We start from the raw sequence: 26726 nt of genomic DNA on the forward strand, positions 1-26726 counted from the left end.
ATTGTTTACGCGTGAAATACACGTGTTTAACGCGTTGTTGACGCGTTAAAATTCACAAATTCACGTGTTGGCCTTCCATAGCAGAGCAGCCATACAGAAGCGGCGCTTATGCAGAGCGGGAGTAGCGCGCGCCCATTGTGCTTTCACACTGGCAGCGTTTGTCGCGCGGTGTGTACTGCAAATACAGACGAGTATCGTTTATTCGGTCACGCTTTTCAGGTGTTCTCCGACAACTGTCTGTCATGTGCTTTGGTTTATGATATGGGCAGCATACTCTGCTGTGATGCAGCCGTGTTCTCCTCTGTCCCATTCCCCTCTGTCCCCCCCACACACATGCATATAAACATGATGTATATAGGTAGTTTACATGAAAAGTCATCTTAAAGTTAATAAATGCCTCTAGTTTTAATAATTTAAACAGGCCTTTGAAGTTTGGGCAATAACTCCTGGCATGTGATGTGTTTTCGTGTAGTTGATTCTGTGCTAACTTGATCTAATATTTGATGTTTTTAAACTTTTTTAGATTTATTTTTACACAAAATCTATTGCTCCATAAATGTTTAATACAAACGATATTTTTTCTGCAATCACATTATGGGCGTAGTGAAAAGCAAATTTTTTCTTATAGTGTGCCTTTAGCCTTTTTAGGCTACCCTATTTTTTATATATATTTTTTTTCATATGGTGATTGTGAAACGCGAAACACTTCACTTACACGATTTTATGGTGAAATGTGTTATTTTTCATGCTAATAAGGTCAATTTTGATCAATAAAAATGCATTGTGTGGCTTTAATGGAGCATAAGCGGCGCAGAAAAATAGACTCGGCGAAGAAACGATCGCGGCACTGCCGCTTCTGCTCTGCTCCTGCTACGCGCTGCCTCTGCGTTGTGGTGTGAATGCTCTAATCCAGGGGTGTCCAAACTCGGTCCTGGAGGGCCGGTGTCCTGAAGAGTTTACTGTTAACATGGGCGCCGAAAAAAATACGCGCTGCTTAAATTGGGCTACGCTCTGCTTATGCGTGCGATGTGAAACCGTGCGTCGGCATATTTTAATTAACATCTATGTGTTGTATATGTTAGTGACGCAAAGTCCGATTCATTTCCGCGAACCGGTACTTTTCACACAGATCGGCTCATTGAACCGGTTCAAAAAGCCGATTCATCGTCATCAAGCAATAACGTCTCTATGCATTTATTTTCTAACAACTCAGTGCCATGTTGTATCAATGAAAAATTCAAATACCGTAAGTCATTTGTGTCAACGCATATTGAAACATTCAAAAATAATGTTATTTGTGTGAAAGCATATTGCTGATTATTGCCATATAATTTACTTAAAGGGGTCATATGATGCGATTTCATTTTTTCCTTTCTCTTTGGAGTGTTACAAGCTCTTGGTGCATAAAGAAGATCTGTAAATTTGCAAAGACTAAAGTCTCAAATCCAAAGAGATATTCTTTATAAAAGTTCAGAGTCAGCCACACCTACCTAAAACGGCTCGTTCGAACACGCCCCCACATATCTACCACACTATGTGGGAAGATTTGCCATCCGCAGATCCTCAGATACGACTGACTGACCAATATTGACTAGCCTACAACTTGGATAAGATTCCTAAATGTTTCGCACCTACAGCACACATTACAGACATTGATGCACAAACGCGGATATGTTCTACGTGTCTACAGTATAAAGAATGAATAAACCAGTCTTATAAACTTCTTGATTTCGCTTAAGCAACTTTAAATATAATATGCATGCACAATAAACTATTGTAAAATGTATTTACATCACTCGACAGAAAGGTTTTTGCAGGTTTTAATAAAATGTAAATTAATAACAGCCATCATAATAAACAAGCATATTTCCAGTACAAAAGAACGATGCGTTCAAGAACCTAACATCACTAGTATATGTGTGTGTGAGTGTGGATGTCTTTGTGAAGGAGTGTTTTTAAAGTTTGTACGAACATGTTTACTCTGTATGTGCTAAGGTAGGGGAAATGAGTCGATCTTTCCACCACCTGAAATGATTTGTGTGATCACATTAGCGTGAAGTTTGGGGCTGGGAGTAATCACTGGAGTGTAGTGTAGTGCAGTGCTGTTTATCCTAGAGAAGGCCTACAAGTTGATGTTTGATGAACTTAGTTGAATGTTATTTATATAAAGTTTCTCTTTTTCTGAATAGCATTGTCAATAAAGTAAGCTTTTTCTATCAAGTCTGTGGCGTGGTGCCCCCTTTGTCCTCCATATATGTCTGGTTGAACCTCTTTTAAAATAATTGGAGGTTCGTTACAATAATAATGTTTATGGAGCACCATATCAGCATATAAGAATGATCTCTGAAGGATCATGAATCGAATGGGTTCTCTAACAAAGATGTGGCAAACTGGCCTTGATCTGAATGAAACATTTGAACCATCACGCCCTCACAACTTTTGTTCTCCCACACATTTGCAGTTTCATGCTGACTGAAATGACTGGATGGAGATTATTTAACCATTTACATAGAAAATCCAGTGAGGTGCTATCACACCCTTTAATTAAACTGTATTAAATGTGATTGTCATATGGTTTGCCACTTCACATGGTTTGTAATTGAGCCAATTTATTCAGAAATATTAATTACACACTAGTATGTTCAATATCTGAGGTGGCCATTATTCATATATGACTAAAGTTTAACTCATGATTTCTGCCATCTTTGGCCTCCTGAGGTGCCATAGGCATGTGCAAGAAGCCATTTAATTTCAAGATCCCCTGCAGAAGCAAACATTGATACTGTGAACTTCTACAGTCTCTGGGCTTTATCAGATGTCTTGATTAGTTAAATTAACTTCAAAGATGTACAGTGTGAAGAGTACACTTTGATATAGCTACAGCCAGTGTCTGTGCGGAAGGTCCTCAAACTCCCACATGATTGCCATCTTGTTTGATTAGACATGTGACTCATGGAGCTGCTTATCCAATAGCTGAACTTTGTTTTTTTTTATGTCAGATTCAATCTGTTCTGTAGTCAGCTAGCTGAAAGCATTATCAAGATTTGCATGTTTCGAGGTTTGCAAGTGCTTTCTTGTTAATTTTTGCAAATGAATGCAAATAAATTCATAATTAAATAGTTTTTAAATTTAATAAGATAGAAAATGGTAAAATTCAACTTTATAAAAAATTAAATAAATGTCATACATAAGAATTTATTACTGCAAGGAGTCTATCTGAATTGATTGCAGAAAATTATAATGTAGAAAAATACAAAGTTAGAGCAATTTCAATACAGTGCTTGATTGGCACTGTATGTGCAATATGGTTTGCTCTATTGAAATGAACATATAAGGTGCAGGAGGAGTGTAGAACTTGCAGGCCCTGAAATTCTTTTAATTTTACATTGTCACAAATAAATACCTTTACATTTGGAATATGGCTTTATTTTTTCTCTTAACTAATTCTTCATGAAAATAGTGTTTAAGGTCAGCTCATAATCTCACACACCAAGGTTACTGATAGTTAATTGAATTAGTTCTGTACCGTTTCCTAGCAACAGTGGGGCAACTAATAAGAGAAAAAAAACCCTCATGCTTGTGGCAGAGGAGGGTAGTGACAGAGGAGCAGGTGACAGCCACAGGTAAGACTTTCAACTTCAGTTCAATTTTTAGAATTAAAGACCAAATATTTTTTCACTAGTATTATACAGTCAAATAGTTTTGTGTTGAACACTGCTTTTGAAATATGCTGATGTTTTGTTTTCTTTTAATGGCCATTTTTAAGTTGTTAAAAGAAATACAGTGTTTTAAATGATTTACAATAATTTTAAAGAGCAGTTAATGAACATTATTGTAAATTACTTGTGTTACATTTATCTGGTTATAAATAAGTAGTAACTTCATCATGAATTAAGTATTAGAGCGTTGTGCTGATGTGTAGCCTGATGTCACACTGGGCCTGAAGGGGCCTGAAGAGCTGAGATAGAAGGCTGCAGAGTGAGAATTACAAGTGAGCAAGGGAGAGCAAGTGCACTTCTCAGTTTTGCGATGACATTTTTTTTTCTTTTTAGCCTGTCTTTTGCCTCCCACATATATGCTGTCCTCCTTCGTTCACTGCCCGCCTGCCTGAATTTGAAATGCTAATAATCTCCTCAGTGCTAGAAATATTCTGACTCGCTTTCTTCTATCTGTCTCTCCCTCTCCTTTGCTCACATTTGTCTGTCTGCCACACTTTCTCTGTGTGTTTTCCAGCAGTCTTCCTCTAGCCATTCCTTGGTTCCCTCGATTCATCAGTTCTGTCAGAGTTTCTCAGCTTTCTATCTGTCAGTCAAGGTCAAAGTTTTGTTTATCACATGCATATCAGTACAGTAGGAAAGAGATACTTTCTTTGCATCTCTTAAACAGGGAAAGTAATAAAAGAGAACGAATAATAATGCTAACACTAAAAAGCAAATAAATAATCAGTAGCACAGAAATATGTTCCATATATAGCTGATACACCAGTAATATAAAGGCAGTCAGAAAAGACAAACAAAATGTGCATCGCTTGTTCTCTGGTCTTGTTTCACTGTTTGCCCTCTCAAATGTGCTCAGCAACTGTTCCGCAAGACCGCAAACTTCAAATTCCAGAAGTAAGCTACTTAAGGTTTCCTACTTTCAGTCAGTACAACAGCCTGAAACAATGGCTTGAGTGTTGTGTTGTTATCTCCAAGAAACATCTTAGCTATGACAATAAAAAAGCGTAAGATGAAACAACTAAAAGAAAAAAAAATGTATTCGCTTCTGTGATGTACTTGTTTAAATGTTTTAATATTTCTGAAGTTATAATCCAGCATATATTTTGATGTAATAACTGGTGATAAAAATCACAAGTTTAATTGCAAAACATTGTTACAGTAATTTGGATAATAATTGTATTAGTATTCAGAGTGAACTTACATTATTCCTGCACTACTCTCACCTCAATACTTATTTTAAAATATACGGCACATTATTGCTATATTATATATAATTATATATTATGCTAATTATAAAGCGTGAATTTACTCTGTATTACAATTATTTAATTGGTGTATTTATTTTATTAATTTTTTTTACTGTGGTATCATTATGTTGTCATGGCTGCTGTTGTCATGACTGTGGTTGCAGCAAAGCAACTACATCTGCTTTTTTCCTAAACTGTAAAGGGAGTATTGATGATGCATGACTGCTTGACCTGAAAAGCACATTAAGGTGTTTTATTCATATAAGTCACATAAGTAGGTCTTTGCATTTTATTTTTCACTTTGAGACTCCAATATGACAAGAATACTTAATACAGTATAAATTAGTAATAGTGGTGCCATATACTGTAAAGGTCAGTTTCAAAAGCTGTAGACATGCTTCATGAAATGTTGATTATGTGTCCCAGCACATCGATTGCAAGCTGGATTTCTTATGTACTTTTCCACTTTAATATTTTAGAATTATTGGCTAATTTGAGTGTTTGCAAAGTTGATGTGAAACCTGTTTGTCAGTAACATTAACAAAATGAGATCATCGCGAAATGAAGATTAAAAGTTTTACCTGAGAGAGGATCTTCTGATGAGTTTTCATAACCTGTTTGTTTTGTGCTTTAATGTCATATTATGATATTTTCAATTATATTGATTAAATTAATGTCATTACCATAGTCTTTTTTTATGGTAAATGCCTTAATATTAAATACAAATTAGTGCAATGAAGCTCATTTTTCTAATGGCCTCAGTATTAATCCCTCTTTTTCTGTACCTCTCCTAACAGGTCCAAAAAAGGCCTTGATACAAGCCTTCTCAAATAGCCTCTACAAATTGTCTGCAAAGATGTCTACTGGATCTCCAGTGAGCAACAAGACTTCCCCTAGCACATCTCCACAGCCCCCTCTAAGCTCATCAGCACAGTCAGACATAGAAGGTCATGAGGACCCAAAGCCTACTCCTGCAGCCTTTTCGTTTTCCTTACCGTGTTGGGCTACCCAGGCCCTATGTGATTTAGCAAGATGTGAAACAGACCTCAGGCGACTGAGGGAGCAACAAGTGACTGAAGCACAGATGGTAGGTCGAGGTGTGGAGCGTGCACTGCTTGGAGCACAAAGGGAGGAGGGCCGTCTACTGGAAAGGGTAGAACAGGATCACAGGGACCTACAGCTCAGACTGGAACAGGTGCAGAGGGACAATGGAGCAGCCATAAGGGTTGGACAAAGATTGGTTGACCAGCGGTTATATAAAGTCATTAAACTTAGAGAGCTAATAAAGATATGTGGTGGTGGTGGTGGTGATGGTAATAAAGATCGAGAGGGGGATCTGAAGCGGGACCAGCTTCTTAAGGGTGTTGCAGAACTAGTCCTACCTTGGGAAGTCTCGCTTGCACTCAAACGTGTGTCTTTTAAACCAAGTGCCCAACCAAACACTGTAACTTTTGGTGAGATCAAAGTACAAGACCACAACGTCCATTTTCCTGTTAGAGGCTGTGGGCCGCAGGGGCAAATGTGTTCCCTCCATGCCAATGAAGCACGCGGTGGGGCTCATTTCAGTGGAGAGGGCCAAAGCACACCTGATGGAACAAGTCTTGGGCAAAACCAAGTCCTATCTCCTGGGCCTAATCCAGGGCACTCATCAACTAGTGGGAACTTGAGGGTTGTCCGGAAGCTCTGTTTGTCAGCCCGAAGTGATGAAGAATCAGGGGAAGAGGTGAAGTGTCAGTCCCCACAACTGCGTCACAGATCCCCTAAACAAGTCCCATGTGAACGGGATTCATCACAGGAGGATGAGTGTGAATCTCCTTCATCTGAATGCAAAGGAGATGAGCTCTTTTTGGCTGTACCATCACTTAGTCATGGCGAGTCAGAGGGTGAGGATTTTGCCTGTATACAAAATGGACCAATCACACAGTTTGCTTCACAGAGAGCAAGAAGACAACGAGAACTCTCTCCATCTCCAGAACAAGGTCACCAAGAACAAGGTGGCTGGTTCTTGCATCAGTTTGACCATAAAAATCATGCCAGACGGACTGGATCTTCATCACCGCAGACCCCTAGAGAGATCACCTCTAGTCAAGGCAACAACAACCACTTCCTTCGTGGCAGGTCTTGTTCTCAATTAAGTGCATCCTCAGATGACCACCCACAAAACCGTGCACCATCCCCTGCAGACAGTGTAGATTCTGGGTACACTTTCATTGTCAGCTCCCCCAGAGATTTTTCCAACTCCCTGCGTCCTACTGCTCGCCTCTCCAGATCAGCTACTGATCTTTCCTACTGCAACAGACCCCTCAGTGAAACCAGAACACACCAGTCAAGCACATGGAGTGTAACTAAGAGTCATATGTCCTCACTCTCAAGCCCCACCTTCCAAAAACAAAATGAGGTATCACGGACTAAATCCTGTCCCAGTCATGGTAACTTCTCTCAAAAGAACACCCAACAGCATGCTTCTTGTTCCAGTAGAGTGTCTCGTTCACTCTCTATGTCTGTTATCGATAACTCATCTCAGAAAAGACTGAACCACTTCACATCAGGACGGCAGAATTCTCTAAATGAGAACAGACTGCGTGGAGAAAGGAGTGAGCCAGCTCTTCTAGAGTTAGAGGAGGATGCCGAATCATTGGGACCAGAAGAGGTGCGTCTTATCCGTCAGTTTGGTAAACAAGGCTCAGGACGTGCTGATCTCACGCTGCCCAGTGGTGTCCATGCAACACCGCAAGGTCAACTATTCCTTGTGGATTGTGGGAATGCTCGTGTACAGGTAACTGATGCCCACGGCAATGTCCTACAACACGTGACTTCTCCAACTAATGACTTGGGAGGCTCCTCGCGACGTTGCCGCAATTACTTCGATGTGGCTGTTAATGCCAAGGGTCTGATTGCTCTGAGCTGTGCAGCTGAAAGGGCTCTCCTGATCCTTAGTCGGCATGGGCGTCTCCTCCAAACATTTGGAGGGGGACCCTACATTGCAGGAGTACCTCGAGATGAGTTGGAAGCACCAAGGGGAGTGACAGTCACCCAAAGAGATGAATTCCTAGTTGCAGATATACGAAAGGGTACTCTTACAGCACTAAAACTTGAACCTAAAACCGGTTCCAGATTGGAACGCACTGTGGTTACCGGTTTCCATAGGCCTTACCTTGTCTCAGCATGCTTGCACACTGGTCTGGTTGCAGTGTCTGAGCGAGGCAGTGAAATGGGGCAGGAGCCTTGTGTGAAGATTTTAGGACCAGGATGGGACACCCTACGAATCCTGGGTGTTTGTTCTAGCTTAGGACCTGTACTCTCCTGTCCCTGGGGCCTATGCATTGATAAGAATGGGTCTGTTTTGGTGGCAGACTGGGGAGAAAAACATCGGGTACTTATATATCCCTCTGAAGGGGCAGGACGAGTGATTTTGTCTGATGGACTGAGCAGCCCTCGTGGACTGGCACTTTTACCTAATGATCTGCTAGTTGTGTCAGACAGCATGCACCACTGCGTTAAAATTTATCAGTACAAATGAAGAGTTACCACAAAGCTTAAAATTCAGAAACAGGTAAAACTTTAGTATAAGGACCAATTCTCTCTATTAACTAGTTGCTTATTAGCAGTCCTACTGATAACATATTGGCTGTTTATTAGTACTTACAAAGCACATTCTGTATGACCATATTCTACATCCCTAATCCTGCTCAGTACCTAAACTTAACAACTACATTACCAACTATTAATAAGCAGCAGAATTGGACCTTAAAATAAAGTGTGACTTAATGAGATGAGTATTTAGCAATATATATTTAATTTACTATTTGCTGCCAGTACAATATCATATTGCATGGTGTATAGCAATGGTTGACAATCTACAATAAGCAAGAATAGTAGTAGAGATGAGTAATATCTGTATTTAGTTGTTTATTTAGCATTGAAATCCCTCAAATATACATGCCAAATAACTGCTTAATGTAATCCTCAGTCACACAGTCTTATAGTTACCCATCAGTTTTACTTCCACTGCAATCAACTTTTTGCAATCCACTGATAGTGAGGTACAGACCAGTTGGGATGTAATCCAAGTAATATTTTGTGGGATAATTTATTAGGTTGGAAGTTATATATAAGTGTGTGTATGTGTGTTTGTATATGTATAGCTTAACAAAACACTTCACATAGTCACAAAAGAGCTTGGAAAAAATTGTATTTACTTTTGTAGACAAGTCAGACTGAATGCATAGGCTGACTAACCTAGAATTTTGTGTTTGGTGCTTTGACATTTGTTTCAAATCCCTGGCGATTTTTCTTTCTACTGCACTTGTTTGACTTTGTAATAATGAGACTATACTGTATGCTATTGATACTGAAGAACCTTGCCAGCAGGAGGCAGTAATGATACATCAACATGTTAATGCACTTGGAAAGGAATTGTTCATCAGTGAACTCCAGAATGAAATAAAAACAAAAAAGCTCAAATAAAAAAAAAAACATTCCTAACACCAACACATAATGGACAAGGCTCCTGTTCATTGAAAAAAGTCTTCAAGGATGATTAGAAAGGATGCTTTCTAAAATATCTCAATTTATATGTGTAAATGTCTTTGTTCTTAAAACATAACATTAAACAAGCTTGTCTATTTGAGCACTTCTGTTCATCATTAGTATACTTGGCCCTTGAATAACAACAGGAATGTAACTACTGAATGTGAAACATTCTTGGTATGACTGTAAAATATTAAAAAGTGAGCCAGAACTGCTGGAATCTTTTGAATAATTCTGGAATTCTTTCCTGCTAGCTCTAGAATCCTTGGAGTTCTGTAATGACTTGCTGCATGAGTGAGAGTCTCTCAAAGCTCAATAGGGAATGTTGACTAACAAACACACCCAGTCTGCTACTCCTTTTCAGTTAGAATTTAGGCTAAACACATTCTCTTGGCTTGGTCCCAAAAAAACAGGATGGCTATAATCTAATCAAAATGACATCTGCTCACTTCTTGAAGGGTCTACACAAACATGCAGACATTTAAACAACCTCATTTCGTACAGAAAAAAAAAAACTTGATAGAAATTTTTGTGATATCCTTCCTCTGTCCTAAAAATGGTTTGTTATTGAATAGAAAGGTGTTCCTCTCCCTTGTTTACACTGTCAGAGGATGTGGTGTCTCCTTGTCTGTCAGGAAGTGGAGCCTTGTCTTTGACTTTGTGTGTGACTGAAGCCGGAATTAATTCGACTAAGGTTTTCATCACAAGTCCGCACGTCCCTTTTTCGCCTCATGTGCAATGAATGACCTTTAATAGTGGTTTGAAACACTTTTATAGCAGATAATATGTTTATTTGTCAGGTCACAATAGTGTGGGATGTGGAATTGTGAGAAAACATGGGCAGATGAACTTCCCAGAAAGAGAAACCCGTTCTACTTGATCTATTCTTAAATTGTTTTAGGACGTTAAATGTATCAGCCTTTTACATTGAATATTTAACCATAAGCATTTTAATAGGTCACATTCCTATAGCTAAAAACAGTAGATCATGTCTTTAGCAATGCCAAGGTCATGGATTTGATTCACAGGGAATGCATGAACTAATCAAATGCTTATTTTGAATGCAACCTGAGTCGCTTTGAATTTTTTGTAAAGCTAGATTCCATCTTAATAAAGATATTCTGGTGTGCATTATTATGATTTAACAGGAATAATAGAAAAAAAAATGGTTTTATACCACCATCTTGTCTGTGAGGTCCCATATAATGGTTGCAATGAGCCTTCTAGTAAAGAATGATATTCAGAAAGGAATGTTAGATGGCTCTTAAAATTCTCAAATAAAAATATATCCTGCAGTGTCTACAAGAGAGAGAAAAAACCCACCTATAAAAGAACTCAGTGCAAGTTGTCCTTCATTATAGAGGAATGCCTGAGTTTGCAGTTTATCTACAAACCCCAAACCACATTATCCCAGATAGGGTAAACACTAGTTATGTCTTGAAAAAAAAAAAAAGAACACAGATAACCAACTTTCAAAATGAAAATGATATGCTTTAAAATGTCTCAGCAGTCTGAGAAATTAAAATGTCTCCGAGAATTTTAAATAGATGATAATGACATAGTAAACTTTTTGATATTGCGTTTACGAGGTCTAGCTTGTTGTAACAGTAACAGTTTTGCCACAAGTCTCAGTATGTAGCTGCATATTTGAGATCCACATGCAACCTATAATAATGTGCTTATGGATAAGAAATAATTATTAATATGGAGCAGTATGTCTCTATTGTTCGTGTTGTGCATGTCTTAAGGAAATTTACCTTTTTCCCCCATCTAAGAATAAATATATATTTCCTTGCAGTGTGTGTTTGTGTGTAAGTTTCTTCAATATGGGTGGCTAGTGTGGGTGTTTTGTGCTGTATCCTATGGTTACAGTGTGTATATTACAGTAAAACAGTGTCTGTATCTGTGCCTGTATGTGCAACAGGCAAAATGCCAAATGAGTGGTATTTTGCTTGTTGTTGCACACACACAGCCACAGTTGTTTGCTTTGAGGGGATTTATGGAAGTAGCAAGTAAACTTTAGAGGGGCAATAAAAAGTGTGTGTGAGGGGGGGGGGCACGACAAATGTTAGCCATTACTGAGAATGCACAAATAAGGAAAGGCTTGTTGAAGAATGTGCAACATTTTTACATTTAGAGTATGGGAGAAATATAACTCAAAAGGACAGAAAACATCTGAATTCTTGAGCCCATAGATTTAACTTAAATGGCTTGGCCCAAAAATGTCCATCATCACCCTCATGTTTTTCAAAACCTTTTTTTTTCTGTTGAACATGAATGTTCAGGCTTTTCTTTTCCTTGCAAAGTATCTGTCAAAGTGACTGAGATTAAGTCATTATAAACTGAAAATGTTTCCTTTCAAAGCTCATTCATTCTTCGTGCTTTCTAACTTGGTGCATTCAAGAGACACACGACAACCATATTTGCACAGAGTAATTTCTGTAGAGAGAAATACAAAGAATGAATTGTGACTGAATGAAAGAATGAATTTTTTCTTACACGTCTGCGACTACATAGTTTCTTACACCATACTTCTTTCCAAATACATGACAATGACTGAATAATATTTTGGGATGAACTATACCTACTAAGCTTGATTTCTGTAACTTTGTAATATAACATGATAGCTTAACAAACGCTGGAAATATTTCAATGCACAAATGGTAATTCTATAGAGTCAAGTAAACTCATATACATAACTGTAAAAAATCAAAAGGCAACCAGCTTCAGCAGATTTTTGAGTTTTCTCAACTTTTGATTTTTTACAGTGCAGCTTCAGGACTTAAGATTTTACTCAACATGAGTTTTAAGTTCAGCACAGAACTGTCAATCCAATATGAGTGAATGAATTTATTAAATGCTACTCAGTACAACATTGGTCCTCAAAAAAAACAATCTTTAAATGGACAGAACCACAACCTTTTTATTGCATCAATATGATTTCTTTGTAGAACAGCAAATTTAAATCATAAACCAAATTTGAGTTTTCTCAACTTTTGATTTTTACAGTGTCTTTACTTTGTCTATAGGAGTACTGAATAAATGTGAGGGACAGAGGTGCTAAATGATCTGTTGCATGTAAACCAAAGGGATGCCAGGTTTGCTTCTTTCTTGTTCCCACACAAATTTGCACACAGACACACAAAATCATATACAGTTTTAATTAGTGCATCTCAATTAATTTTAACATACAAAACAGTATAAACATTATAAATTACCTATGGCAAAATGTAAAATTCACATCACCGTCTCCCGCCGCACCTCCTTTAAGGTTTTCAAGACCTTCAACTTAAATTTAGTCATCCTCTGATGAGCATGTATGGGAGGTCATATCTTCCTCCCTAACTGCTTGTAGAACAGTAACTTCTCACTTTCTTTTTTCCATCTCTTTCTGTAATTCAACTGGAATGAAGCTTTAAAATATGAATTTGCCTTGGTGATAGGTCAACTGGTTCACTGTTGACAATATGACAGAATGCGTAATTTAAAAAACTCAAGGTAAATTAGGAATAGCAATTATGGACACGTCTATGTCCTGAAACAAATAGTATGTTAAATTTAGCACATCTTTAAAAGACATAAACATTACTGATGACTTCCACTAGTCATGAAAACATATCTGGAATATAAAGCCACTAAGCTTCAGTGGCGCTTTGAAAAAGCCCTTTTTGTCCCAGCAAGTCCAAGGCTGGGTGCAAATAACAGAGTCTGAGCAATGTACAGCAGGTCACCCAAAAACACTGTTCTGAATGTAGATGCACTCCAATTTCAAAAGCATTCTTATTAGCTCTTATATTTCACCAACATAAAACAAAGGTGGCACTGCTGAGCCACAATGTGTATGAAGATGAAAGAGTGAATAGCTCTTTTGTCTATGAAAAGTTGTGTCATTTATGTCGAGTTATGTGCACAAAAATCCGTGGGGTATGTATATGTTGACTTTTGCAAATGCGCAACACAAGCAGAGCAAATATCCATAAGTGTTCCTCTTAATGTAAAAATATTTTCCTGTGATTGTATGAGAGAGTGCCAGCTGCTCTCCATTGTGACGGCATGAGGAGGAAAAGCTCTGGAATGTACACAGCTTGAGCCTTTGAACTCAGGTTCCTCTATGCTCCCTATGTCTTTCCCTCTTCTTTTGTGCTTTGGGGTCAATGGGTTAAAGAGAGGTGGAAGTCAGGGTGTTATGACTCTCTCATCTGCCATATTCCTCTACTCTAAACACCTCCCACACAGAGTGCAGTGATTCTCCCACACAACCCTCACCTCCTTGAACTCCTAAATGTCCAGGTTTGCCTACAAAAGACAAAGTTGTCATTAGAATTCCAGACATTCCAAGTCACAATCATAAAGACTGCAGCTTAAAAGCAGAATGTGGTTCACTTCTGGGATATCTGACAACTGCCTGATAAGACACATTATGGACATTCAAATAAATAAACCTGTCTTTGATCAATTAATAAACTTTACATTTGCAAGACAATCAACAAATTACAATTAAATATAGACAAATGTAATGTTCTATATTTTGAGAAACATAATGCCTCACCTCAGAGAGGGGTTTCCCGCTTGTAAAGTGCTGCACTGGTTGGCCCTTCAAACTGCAGCTTAATTGCCTGTTTGAGATTCAGCTGGGGGTCAGTAGTTGTCATGTTAAACACAGACTCATTAGGTAAGGCACTATGTGGGGAAATAGCTGAAAGGTCAATGGTTGGAGACATGGATGTCTTTTGAATTCCTCCCCAATCATCTTTTTGTGCATGGGATTGGAAGTGAAAATGTGGGTACCCCAAAGGGGGGCTTTCCCCAATTTTTGTTTGTTGAATTGGGCCCTGTTGGTTTGGCATCACCCCTAAGGAAGCCATAACTGAGTTCCACTTTAGATCTACTCCATCAGCTTGTTTGAGGCTCTTCTCTATCACATCCGCGATGATGTAAGGAGTTTTAGGTTTTAAGAGGTAGTTGCCATCCCCCGAGTATCCAAGCACTTTTAAGGGTTTGTCTGAGTCCAGGAGTTCAGTGAGTGTGTACTGTTCATTTGTGGGACTGCTCTTGGGAACAGCCTTTTGATTGTGCCTAGAAGCTCTGCCCTGAAGACTGGCTGGATTGGAACCAGGTAGAGGCAAGGTGGATGGCCGACTGCGGCAACGAGGAAGCGAATGTTGTTGAATCTGCTGGATGAAATTCAGGCTGTCAGCAGGCACGGTCTGTACTGTGGCCAGGGAGTGGCAGGTGGAGGAGGAAGTCTGTGAGGCAGGCATGGAGTGGAAACGCTCTGCAGTGGAAGCTGGGGAACAGGAGGCAGAAACTGAGGTCGAAGATGGAGAAGATGTGGCTGGGACTCCATCAACACCCACTTCTCCTGAACTAATGGATGCTTGGGTCTTGACTATGGCTGAAAGATAAGAATTGTTGGGAGCACCACTAGGTGTAAACGGTATGAGACCTGAGAAGGGCTTTGCGCCATAGCTCTCCAGAAGTCGCACAATTGTGAAATTACCTTGTTTTCCTGCTACCTTGACTGGGCTGCGGCCATAACGGTCCACATGGTCTGGTTCTGCACCTTTCTCTAAAAGCATGGCCACAGTTTCAGCATGGCCCTCCTGAGCAGCAATGCTAAGTGCTGTGGCACCCTGCTGTTTGCAAGCCAGGTCTACATTAAGACCTTTAGCCCTAAGTAGCAGCCTGCCAGCAGCTGCATGACCTCTCCAGGCCACAGAGTGCAAAGGAGGCCGACCATCAAGATCTCTAGCATTTGGGTCAGCTCCATATTTCAGCAACAGTTCAATACCTTCCAGGTCTCCTCGCCAAGCTGCTACATGGAGTGCAGTTCGCCCTTCTGCATCTTTTGACTCCAGAGGGACACCGCCTTTTTCAATGAGTAGGATGGCCATGTCTAAACGGCCCTCCAGGACCAGCAAATAAAGAAGAGGTCTTCCTTCAGCATCACGGACATCAGTGTCTGCCCCTCTACGCATCAACAACTCCACAATCTCCCGATATCCCTGGAGAGCGGCCGCACTGAGTGCAGAGTGTCCATCATATGCACGATGATCAATGGGTGACTTTCGGTCTAGAAGTAGCCTGACTGTACTGCAGTGCCCTTCTTGTGCTGCTAGTATTAGAGGGCTCCGACCCTCTACATCAAGCTCACCCACACGTGCCATGCTACCTTGCTCTGTCAATATTGCACACACACTTTTGTGACCTTCACAAGCTGCAGCATGCAATGGAGTCCAGCCCAGGTCATCTTTGTGATTCTCATCCAAACCCCTGTCCAGCAGTGCTCTTACGACTTCAACACTACCCTTTGCTGCAGCCAAGCAGAGAGCAGTGCGGCCTTCTCCGTCGATGCCATCCACTGCTGCCCCCCAAAACAGCAAACGGTTAACTGTGCTAGCATGCCCCAGAGCTGCAGCTGCAAGAAGAGGAGTGATAGCAGAGGGATGAGATCCAGGACTTTCATCTACATTAGCTCCAGCTTCCAGCAGGAGTTCAACCACTTCCTCATGCCCTTCGTAAGAGGCTAGTAGTAAAGGCGTCATTCCATCTGTGTCCTTATGTTCTGGATCGGCACCTCGCTCCAACAGAAGGCTTACGACCTCTCCATGCCCTCGTCCTCCAGCTGCTGATGGCACACATAATGCAGCAACAGACAGAGCGGTACGTCCATCCCCATCCGCTAGATTCAAATTGGCCCCAGCATTCAAAAGGATCTCCACTGCCTCTTTGTGACCCATGTAGGCTGCAGCTATTAGTGGAGTACGTCCCTCACGGTCTGAGCGGTCTACTTCAGCACCATGATCAAGGAAGGTCAACAGAATTTCCTCATGTCCACCCCATGCTGCTGCTCGCAAGGCTGTCCGGCCATCTGAATCACAGCCATCAATCTCTGCCCCTGCTTCCAGAAGTAGACGCACAGCTTCCTTGTGGCCACCCCATGCAGCAGAGCGAAGAGCAGTCCATCCCTCACTGTCCACATGCTCCAGCAGGGCTTGTGCTGCAGGACTCTTGCTCCCTTGCTCCTGCACCCACTCTAGCAACATCTGCAGCACACCAACTTGGCCTTGTCTGGCAGCAAGCGTCAGTGCAGTCTGCCCCTGGTTGTCATTCAGTAAAGGGTCTGCTCCACGGCATAACAGCAATGCTGCTACATCTACAAGTCCAGCATGGGCTGCAGCTGCTAGTAAAGTCCGTCCATCTGATGGGTCTGTACGGTTCACACTGATTCCACTGTCAAGAAGTGCTCTCACAGAGTCTTCCCTCTGTAATGCTCGCCGAACTATCCTGCTTCCTTCTCCAACACAGTGAATCCCGACACTGGAGCTATTGTCTGGTGAACAGCTTGCAGGGTAAATTCCACTTTTCATTAAGAGTTGTAGTACATCTTGCTGAACTAATACAGGTGTATGACTAGAAGAACAGTCTTTTCTGGCACCATTAAGTGCTGGAACTCCAGTCCATAGCAACCACAGTGCCAGGAGGGCTGGTTCCCCTTCATGAACTCCACTGTTGAGGAGGTGGTGGGCCAGCTGGCAAGTCTCCTCTGTACCCAAACTACTGGCTCGAAGAGAGAGGGACATGGCCAAAGAAAGGTGACCATCCTTCACACAACACAGAAACTTCTGTGTGCAGTATTTAACATCAGTTAACCATTCTGCAAAACTGCTATGAAAGAGGAGTTTACTGCCCTCAGGGCCATCTACAAACAGAGATGCCAGAGCCCCCATCTGTGCTTGGAAGTCTCCAATCCCAAGGTAGAAGTCACGGCTTTTGGCAATAGTGTAGAGCTGCTCAGCTGTTAGTGGTTGTGGGGATGCCAAAAAGATATTCAGCAAAGGCCTAATATGGACAAACAGCCTTCGAGGAAAGAGGCGCTGACAGAGCCAAAGGTAGAGGCCATTCAGTGTGCCAGGAATGTCCCGAATTTCTCGAAGTCCTACTAGACCATGTGCAACACCATCTAATACTCGCTCAAGAAACAAGAAACAGCCACCGCTTTTGATGTGCAAAAGATTAAGCATTTCAGCTGTCTCTGGTGTAAGTTGTCTTCTCAAAGCCCCATCCTGGTCAAGCCTGCGCAGGATATATTGCTGTACATCTTGTACAGTTGCAGGCTTTCTTAAGTCATCCAGACACAACCGCCTAAAACCTACAGGGTAGAGAGGCAGGAGATAAAATAAGACACAACAATTGTTAAAGCATCACAATGAGTTTTTACGGTTGCACAATTAACACTGAAATTGCCTTATGCAACAAAAAGCTGTGATTTAATTATATATATATAGTCAGCAGCATGTTCTGTCTGTACAGAACTGTGTGATAATCTCATTATAGTGTTTATTATAGTGTTTATTATCATTATACTGTAGTGTCTCTGAGTTGTTCCCATTACTGTATGTGTGAGCTTCACACAACTGATCTGATTACTTTTAATGTTCATTATGAACGCAGTACTATTACTCCATTGAATTTTTTTGACATTTGGGTAATTCCAAAATTTTTTTTGCTACTTCAAGTTACTATACAAATTAATAACAAAACCATTTGTCAGAATAATTTCAGTATGTTTTTAGCAAACTGCAGTTATTTTTTTCCAGTCTTTTCATCTCGTGGGCTGAGGTAAAACATGATGGCCCTCGAGGCTTTCCAAGCCAAAGTTAAGGACCTTGCATTCAAATGTGTTTATAAAAGCAGAAATATACACACAACTAGTGCACAATAGATTGTAGTCTCTTAATTCTTATAATTCAGATGTCATCCACAAGAGCTAATGAGTGTGTGGGACCCTCATCTCATAAGACCAGGTCATTTCATCTAGTAAAAAACTAAGTACTACAAAGCCATAATATATTGATATAAGAGCAAAAAGCAAAGAAAAAACGAGTCACAAGCTGTATGTTTGGGAATATAGAATGTTTGGGTGGCCATACAAGTGTGGAGAACATTATTCATTTATGACTAAATGGGTTTCTAAACACAGAACATAAAGTCCCTGTACACAGTCTTAACTAAGATGAACAATGCTCAACACTTCAAGAAACCAATAACGCTAACCATCTCACATTTCACTGTGCTTATGAAGTGATTTGTACATCATCTAAGAGTGTACCTGAGAATATCTTGCAAATGGCTTTGTTCTGGCGGCGTGCAGAGCAGACTAGCAAGATCCAAGGGGGCAGGAGCTGTATGTTTTTTAGCAGGAGCTCTGCAATAGAGGAACTCTGAGTGGCCGCAGCTCCTGATTTTGAGCCTTCTCCAACTCCATTACCTCCACAATACCCCAAGTCCAGTGAATCAACCACAATAAACACACTGTGAGCTGGTGGTGTCAAGGACAAGAGGGGCTCTAATACTGCCCTAAAGAAAAATGAAAAGGAGAAAATGAAAAGTGTTTAAAATAATAAACATACATAAATGCATAACCTAGTTACCACTGCTAGTATCATCTCATCTTTAACCACAAAGACAGATGATTTTTAAATGGAGTCAACCGAATAATAACAGAATAATGGAGGAAGGAGAAGCAAGGAGGGACATATTTCTCTCAACAACAGTGAGCATAATGAGGAATTCAATCATTTTAAGAATTGGAAATAGGAAAGACATGTCATCACATATGAATGAAAGTCAATTCAGAACTAAAACAGAGCTTATCTGAGAAGGAAACGAGTGCACAAATGTGGCATTGTTTTGTACAGAATGCAATTATAAGAGGGATTTATTTGGAATTATATACAACATCCTTTAAAAACCATCCAACGAACTCCCAGCTTTTCAAAAGCTGTCTTATTCTTCAGCATTTTTCTTTTGGCCACTTCATCTGACTTGAGGTGTGGTTGCAGAGGCATCGTGACTCAGTGTTATGGAAGCTCAGTGATTTCCTGTTGCTTCCAGGGCATACCAGTAGACAGTGTGAAGGTGCTGCTTCCTTATCAAACTCACATTCACATATCTGTGTTGCTCTTATCACTGACCCACTTGACTCTGGTATGATTGCCCTTTTAATCAACACTTAAATGTGATGTGATTTATGATAATATGCTTTCATCTATCCCACCTTAATATGCAGGCAACTAAACAACTTGTAGGTTGATTTCCCAAAACACTAAGGTACTCTGTTATTTTGAGCATCATGATATAGCCAAATAAATTAATCTATTTAAACTTTCAACACCTTTCATCTAAATATTTTCCAATAAATTAAAAATATATTATTTTCAGAATCAATGAGTAGAAGTCTTGTTTTAAATAACTAATTATATATATATATATATATATATATATAATTATAGGGCCGTTCATAACAAACAACATTTATTTTAAATGCAAAATGCATCATCAAATGTCTTTGTAGCCCTGTTTTTTTTTTCTAATTTATTGAAGATTAATTGAAATAATACTTTGCCTAACGGAAACACTGCATTTTGTTTAGAGTCAGCATAGCTCATAGTTCTGATAATAATTAATATCAACACTTGTTTTCTTTAATAGTATAGCATTTTAAATAACACACCTTATTTTGTCTGTTTTGGTTAAATGGTTCAGTATTGAACTTCCGGTCTCATTCTCCCACCATAAAATACATAGTTATAAGCATGCCGTGTTTATCGGTTCCTTATCTCCAACACGTGGGCTCACATAATTTGTTGAGCTAATGCCCTTTTAACATGCTCACAGATCACAGCTTGAGCCGAACAACCTAATAAATGTTCTTCCTGACTCATTATGTCTACAAAGACAAGCTATGGGCTTGTCTTGACCCCAGGAAGGGTCATGCAAGTTAAAGTTGTCAAACAGACAAGGGTTAAGAGATCAAACCTAAGAGAAGAGTTATGTGAAACTTTTTATACTTTAGTAGTGGACAAAATGGGAGGTTTAAGGCTTTTGCTCATGGCCAGGCAGCTGAAGGTTAGGCTACAGGATTTACAACCAACCACTGCTTCAGCTGGAAACATTTGCAAGTCCACACTGCCAAAATCAGATGAAGTACAAACTTGAACTGAGAATAGGTTACAGTTGCTAATTCCATTGTGCTTGGCAAAACATTTAGTAATTTAATCTACTTACAATACAATAATCTTAAAGGAATTTTCTGTTTACTACAACTATCTATAGAGACAATCTATAGAGCTTCAAACTGATGAACAAGTCATAATTATTTCCTGATGACAGAAGTTCATGTCCTGATAAAATAAACTGTCCTCATCATTGGTTGCCTTTTAAATAAACAGTGTTAATGATAACTTATGTACGTCAGAGAGCATGTTGAATACAGCAGGGACTGACGCTCGCATTTCACTCCTAAACTAACCCTTCTTACATTCTCTCGCCAGGACCAGAGAAAAACATCACAACAGTTTGTCAGCATGTGTAAGGCAAATGTGGAATGTGGGCCTGTACGTCAGATCTGTAAGGGAAAACTGAAAGAACCAGTGTAAGCGCAAACACTGAAAGAAGATAAATAGAATAGAGAAAGTTGTCAGTGTGGCGACCTCACCGAGAGACACAAACTCCACAAACTAGTGGCACGACTCTTGGTCTTTACCCCCTTTTTTCCCCCGAAGGTTGTAAATAGCGTCATCCATCTGCACTGAACGCTGGGCTATTGTGATAACTGTGAATAGGCGTCATTATTGCGAAGAGAGGAATAAATAAATAAACATATGTGGCAGAAAAGCAGAACAATAGCCCCTTTTCCTGCTTTTGACAAAGTCTTTCTGAGGGGTATCAGACGAAAATACGATGGAGGAGGAGAATATAAGGGGTGGGAGGGTTTAGTAGGAAACAATAAAAGAAACCTTGTTCAAGCAAAATGTCACTGAGTGCATTTACATTCACAACAAACACTAAAAACATCAGCTTACTATGAATAACCAGAAAACGCAAGAAAACGTGTTTACATGATTTTAAAATGGTAAGTTTTTTTCCCTCTGGCTTTGACAACCAAATATCAGACCAAAATGCACTCATTTTTTGTCTTTTAAAAAAAGACTAAGAGGAAGCTATGTGGATTATATTCAAAACAAGCGTCTTCTGCAATGACGCTTTATTTGTTACACAAAACGTCACAAATTGAAGGTATAATTGATTATTTGATCTTAAAATTCCATGTTAAATGCTAAAATGTTCTGGAGCCTGACACTCTGTTAGACAAGAAACACAGCAACATGTCTAAGTCATTTAAAGGCCCCACTGAAGTGTCACTTTCCTTGTTCAAACAATGTGAAATACAGAGGGAGCGTGTAAGGTACACCAAAGGCCTAGCTGTGAAACATCTGGGATTTCTCACAGGAGTAATGCTTGGAGAGCAAACATGAAATGCTTGGAGAACTAAAGGCTGACAGAAATGAGTTCAAAGGGATCTTGAACAGTGAGTGATTTGTTGCAGAGCAAAAGCAAGAGAAAAATGTAAGAAATTCAGAGAAAGGAAAAAGTGTTTTTTAGATATACTGAAATAGTGAATTACAAGATTTATAATCTATATCAAAATGTTGTAATTTGTACATTAGATAAAACTATTTTCAAGAAGAAACTAAGTACTTACTGAAAATTAAGAAGTAGTATTATGGCAGAGTTACATATGCCATATATTGATTATATATTTTTTCCTCATGATATTGCATTGATACATCAGGTTCTAATAACATTGTATTTACTCCTTAACTTTAAATATAATTCATTTATGTGTTCATTCACATAATTTTCTACAGTTCAGACTTCAGAAGAAACAGGCTATCTAAAAAATCTAGCTTTGTAACTCTGGTTTCTATTCAATTATGATAAGTGACATTGCAATGTATAAACCAACCTTTTAAAAGTGTCATCAGGTTCTCTTTGGCAGTGGAGGGGCTCCAGGACAGCAGCAATAGCAGCACTGCTTATCGCTTTCACATAATTCGGTCCCAGAAGTGGACTTTCCTTCAGCTGTTCAACCAGCCCCAGGACAAATCTCCACACTTCAATACTGCCTGCATCCTCTCGCTGGCAATAGTGCCAGGACAAACACCGTGATGCCAACCCTGCCGCCCTGCATGCTTCCGACTGAGGCCAAACCAGTTCTGTGAGGAGGGCTGTCTTACCCGTGCCCGGGCCCCCAGTCACTAGGATCCCTGGAGAGACACGGGCTGTTCCCTCCACTCTCTTGGAGGAGTCTCGCACCTCTAGGCATCTTTGTAGCTTCTCGAGGGCCCATTCACGGCAGTAGAACCGCCGGCCCCGTAACAAGCTGGGTAACATGCTCCTCATCTGGCCCTCAGGAGATGAACAGGGATGGACCATGAGGATTTACCTTCTTCCATAGTCCCTAATAGAACAAGCGAAGCAGGTGGCTCTTGGAATCTCTTCAAACAACTTGCACTGATGCTAAGAAAAAGCAGTGGGGTTCGGTTGGGCTGTATGCAAATGTTTGCTACCGAAAGGTTTCCGGCATGGAGAATCAGAGAGAGTGTCCTCAGATGACTGTTGGCTGCAGGTGTGTTTGTATTTTGCAATCCCGTAGGTCCAAGTCATGCTGTTAGTCAGAAGCCCTGTAAGACAAAACAAACATAAAGCTTGATGAGAAGGGCGTAATTCGGCCGATGTTTAAATACTTTCTCCTAACCCAGTTTAATATGCAGATACAAGTCTTAATAATAATAATACCTTTCATATATAAAATGCAGCTCAAGTGCTTCAGAGGTCAGCAAATAGAAAAACAGAATAATTAAAATAAAATAGAAGTGAAACATTTACAACAGGAAATATTAAATTATACAGATTGCGTCACCCTAAACTATTGGTTGCGCCAATGTGGCTGTGTCTGACTGGTCAGGATGCTTCAAAAAACAGAAAAAATGTTTTGTAGTACAACAGTGTTTACACCATTCACAGACATTAGTTTGTGAGTGGCTTACTTTATGAATGATTTCTTGGCATAGGCTACTGTATTGTAAATCTCAAGCGATCTGGTGGTGCTGCGTTTAGCCATTATGCTCCAAAAACATGGAAGCTTTTACTGATTGAAATTGAAAACTATCATTATTTTCTCAATTCCTTTTGGTGATGCTAGCGGCACAGAAATTACACACTTCACCTTTAAATGAAAGTGTGGCATTTAACTCAGCCATGACATGTGAGAAGGAAAGGTTGAGAGGGAAACAGAAATAGAAAGAGGGGTAGAACGTATCTGTCAAACTCCCATGAAAGCGAGAGCTCGGATATGCAAGTGAGTCAAGGTGCTGACCAAACCCTCAACTCAAACTGTCCTAAGCAATAAAGAAATAAAGTTAAAGAGCGATCAAGAAAGACATTGAGTGAAAGAAAAAAAGACAACACAAAATCTTACCTTTGAAATGTGCTGTTTCATGTTTTCTCCATGGCAGTGTTCAGTCTCACCTCAAATGTATTACTCTCTCTTCACGTCTTTCTGTTGCTCCTTTCTTCCTCCTCCTTCCTCCAGAGGTCTTATGGTTTTGCTGGACAGACAGAAATTCACTCCTCCTTTCGCATATTCTCCTCGGCTCCCAGCTGCATACCGGTTTTTCTGGTCCTTTATCTCCTCCCCTCCTGCTCCTTAACATGTCAGGGCATGAAGTGAAATAGCTGACTGCAAGGAAGAGAGACAGCAGGAGAGAGGGAGAGATAGAGAGAGAGAGAAAGCGAGGGAGGAGTTAGGGTTTGGGGTCAAAGTTTAAACACAGATGCATGATGTCATATAGTGTTTCTCTTTCTTGCTTTCTTTCTTTCTTTGTCTGTACACATTCTCTTAAGAGGGCGAGAACTCATGGACAGGATCCAGATTGTTGCTCTAAATATACCTCACATGTCTGCAATTTATTAGAAGCCATAAAACAAAACAGAAGTGCCTTCAGTGAACAGCAACCTCATTACAACAAATGCTGTGCTGACAGTGTATTTTTTTACAGAATGTCTAAATCAACAACTAACTAATCAACAACATATGGTGGGGGGTGGGGTAGTGTAATGGCTGAAGATACAGGCTGTCTGCCCAGAGGTCACAGGATCAAATTGTTATGGATGATCCATGAATCCTCTAACCATTGCCTCCTCGAGGGAAGCGCCCATCCCAAGATTGCTCCAGGGGGACTCTCCCTGTAATTACTGTACTGTGGGTTACGTTGGATAAATGAGTTAGATGAATAACAAGTAGTTAAGTAATATATGTGTGTTTTGTCAGCATGCGTGAGTGACACAGGGGTCAAAATAAATAAAATACTAGGTCAAAAAATAAAATAAAACAATAATTTCCCTGAATATATTTGCTGGCTTTCTAGATTTATAAATATATAGAAATGTTTACTTTCATTTTCAGTCATTTTATGTTTATTTTCATTTTCAGTCTTTTATTTTTTAAAAATGACAGATTAACATAAAAGATATTTATTCATAGATCATCACATCACAAATTATTTCCTTATACAAAGTATATAAAGATGCACTGCCAAGACAGCCAAACTGGATACTACTCATAAGGCTCATGATATATCTATATATGATAGATATATAGCTGTTACTTATTATCCCTCACCTGTTTATAATTACAGTTTTGACAAACAACACTCCTATATTTTTCTCTGTGTTAGAATAGATGGGTAGTTGACATGAAAAGCCCAGGAGTGACAGCATTGTTCTGTAGTGTGGCATACTACATGTATCAACAGAAATGACTTGGCAATTAAAAAAAAAAAAAAAAGAAAAATTGGTTATTAGAATGTGAAAACTGAATTATTGAACTTTGGGTTGCGAAGAGGTGGAACATTTCTGGTAAATTTCAGAAACAGACATTTTGGAAACTTTTGGAAATGTACTGAAAAATGTTCACACCTTTGCAACCCTACTTGAACTGTGCTCAGATAAGGGTATTTTCAGGTCGAGGCAAGTTGTCATGTTTTAATGTTATGTATGTATACACTTTATTATCCTTTTTACATTTTTGCTGTCTCAGTTTCATGTTTCATATATGCTTTGCTGTTTGAATTTTGCTGATAGAGGCTGTTTAATGACAAGTTTCAATGTGACAGCTTTTCCCGTATGTGACATACAGTGTTAAGAGAACTGCATCATATTTCATGGGCAATAACAGCAGAAGCTCAGCTGCATGTTTTGTTAATTAAAAAAGTTCATGTAGGCCATATGTTATTTCATGTCAAATACCCAAATACAGGTTAATTTACCTTTGGCTTGGATTAAAAAGCAGACGTTTTGGGGGAGGAAAACTGATCAGAATAATCAAACTCTGCCTTTCTAATATGGAATAAAATGCATTACATTTATTGTGCTACAGACTTATAATCATTTAGATGAAGCTTTTATCAAAGTGACAGTTTCAGTCCCTCCTGTAGTAATCTGAGGTTACGCATCTTGAGCAAAAACACACCTAGTTGACCTCTACAGGTGAGCCTCTCACCTTTCAGTCACCAACCATTTTTATCCATTAGGCTAGCTAGACCAAGTTCAACTAAGTTCTGTGAGATAAATGATCCAGGAAGCCAATATAAGAACACAGTTGATCGCAATAAAAAGATTTAAAAACCTCACATGTACACTCGTTTTCCAGCGTTCTGAATACCGTTTAATTCACCGGAACTGGAGACTCAGTGCAGGTTACAGGTGCCGCATCTTCATTATTCTGACGCCCACCGCACTACACTTGGACAGCAGGAACCCTAAACCCTTGGATCCTTCACGACACAACGGTACAGTTTAATAACCTTTTCGTTTCTCTTCAGCATGGAAACAGATCCACGCGTGTCCACAGTATCGCTTCAAGGCACATCTGTGGTCGAATCCACGCACTCAGACGCGTTGCTTTTGTACAGTGTACGGTGGATGTTTGGTTACATGAAGCGTGATGTTATTCTGCGTCGTGCTCGTCGATAATTCCTGAAGATTTGCACAAACGCAAATGACTTAATGTCCGCAAAATATAGAACAGATCTTGCGCTGCTCCCACCATGGAAGTCTATGGCAGCTCCAAGTTTTCATGCATCTTGATTGGTTTATTCCATAGACTGTGATCGTATTGTCCACTAGGGGGCGCGTTTTTAAAGTAGTATGAGATAGCAGTTTAATGCAGTTATAATTCATAATGGTAAACCTATTGGTAATATTTTAAATATAAATAAGCGAATATAAATGGACGCAAATATAGAAATATATAATTGGGGGGTTAAAATAAGAGCCAGGCGTTTGTGTGAAATTCACTTTCATAGATGTTTTTCTTAGAGGC

General features: G+C 39.7%; 2 protein-coding genes across 3 annotated transcripts; one reads left to right on the forward strand and one right to left on the reverse strand.

Annotated features, from left to right (window-relative positions):
- Nucleotides 1-3573: 3573 nt before the first annotated feature.
- On the forward strand, nucleotides 3574-8486 carry LOC107731735 (uncharacterized). The gene is made up of 2 exons (XM_016542896.1): nucleotides 3574-3623; nucleotides 5729-8486. Exons 1-2 carry the CDS (start codon nucleotides 3574-3576, stop codon nucleotides 8484-8486), a joined length of 2808 nt encoding a protein of 935 aa, XP_016398382.1.
- A 4156-nt stretch (nucleotides 8487-12642) lies between these two features.
- Nucleotides 12643-23889, reverse strand: LOC107731753 (ankyrin repeat domain-containing protein 50-like). 2 transcript variants are annotated; one of them, XM_016542917.1, is made up of 5 exons: nucleotides 23823-23889; nucleotides 22308-23025; nucleotides 18609-18856; nucleotides 14046-17648; nucleotides 12643-13792 (listed from the first exon to the last, which is right to left on the reverse strand). In XM_016542917.1, exons 2-4 carry the CDS (start codon nucleotides 22775-22777, stop codon nucleotides 14047-14049), a joined length of 4320 nt encoding a protein of 1439 aa, XP_016398403.1. In that variant the 5' UTR covers nucleotides 22778-23025; nucleotides 23823-23889; the 3' UTR covers nucleotides 12643-13792; nucleotide 14046. The 2 variants fall into 2 exon arrangements, with proteins under 2 accessions (XP_016398403.1, XP_016398404.1); XM_016542918.1 differs by lacking the exon at nucleotides 23823-23889 and adding an exon at nucleotides 23141-23231.
- Between the last annotated feature and the right edge of the window lie 2837 nt (nucleotides 23890-26726).

Source organism: Sinocyclocheilus rhinocerous, unplaced genomic scaffold (genome assembly GCF_001515625.1).
Source record: "Sinocyclocheilus rhinocerous isolate Xijiao unplaced genomic scaffold, SAMN03320098_v1.1 scaffold2083, whole genome shotgun sequence".
NCBI classification, from domain to species: Eukaryota; Metazoa; Chordata; class Actinopteri; order Cypriniformes; family Cyprinidae; genus Sinocyclocheilus; species Sinocyclocheilus rhinocerous.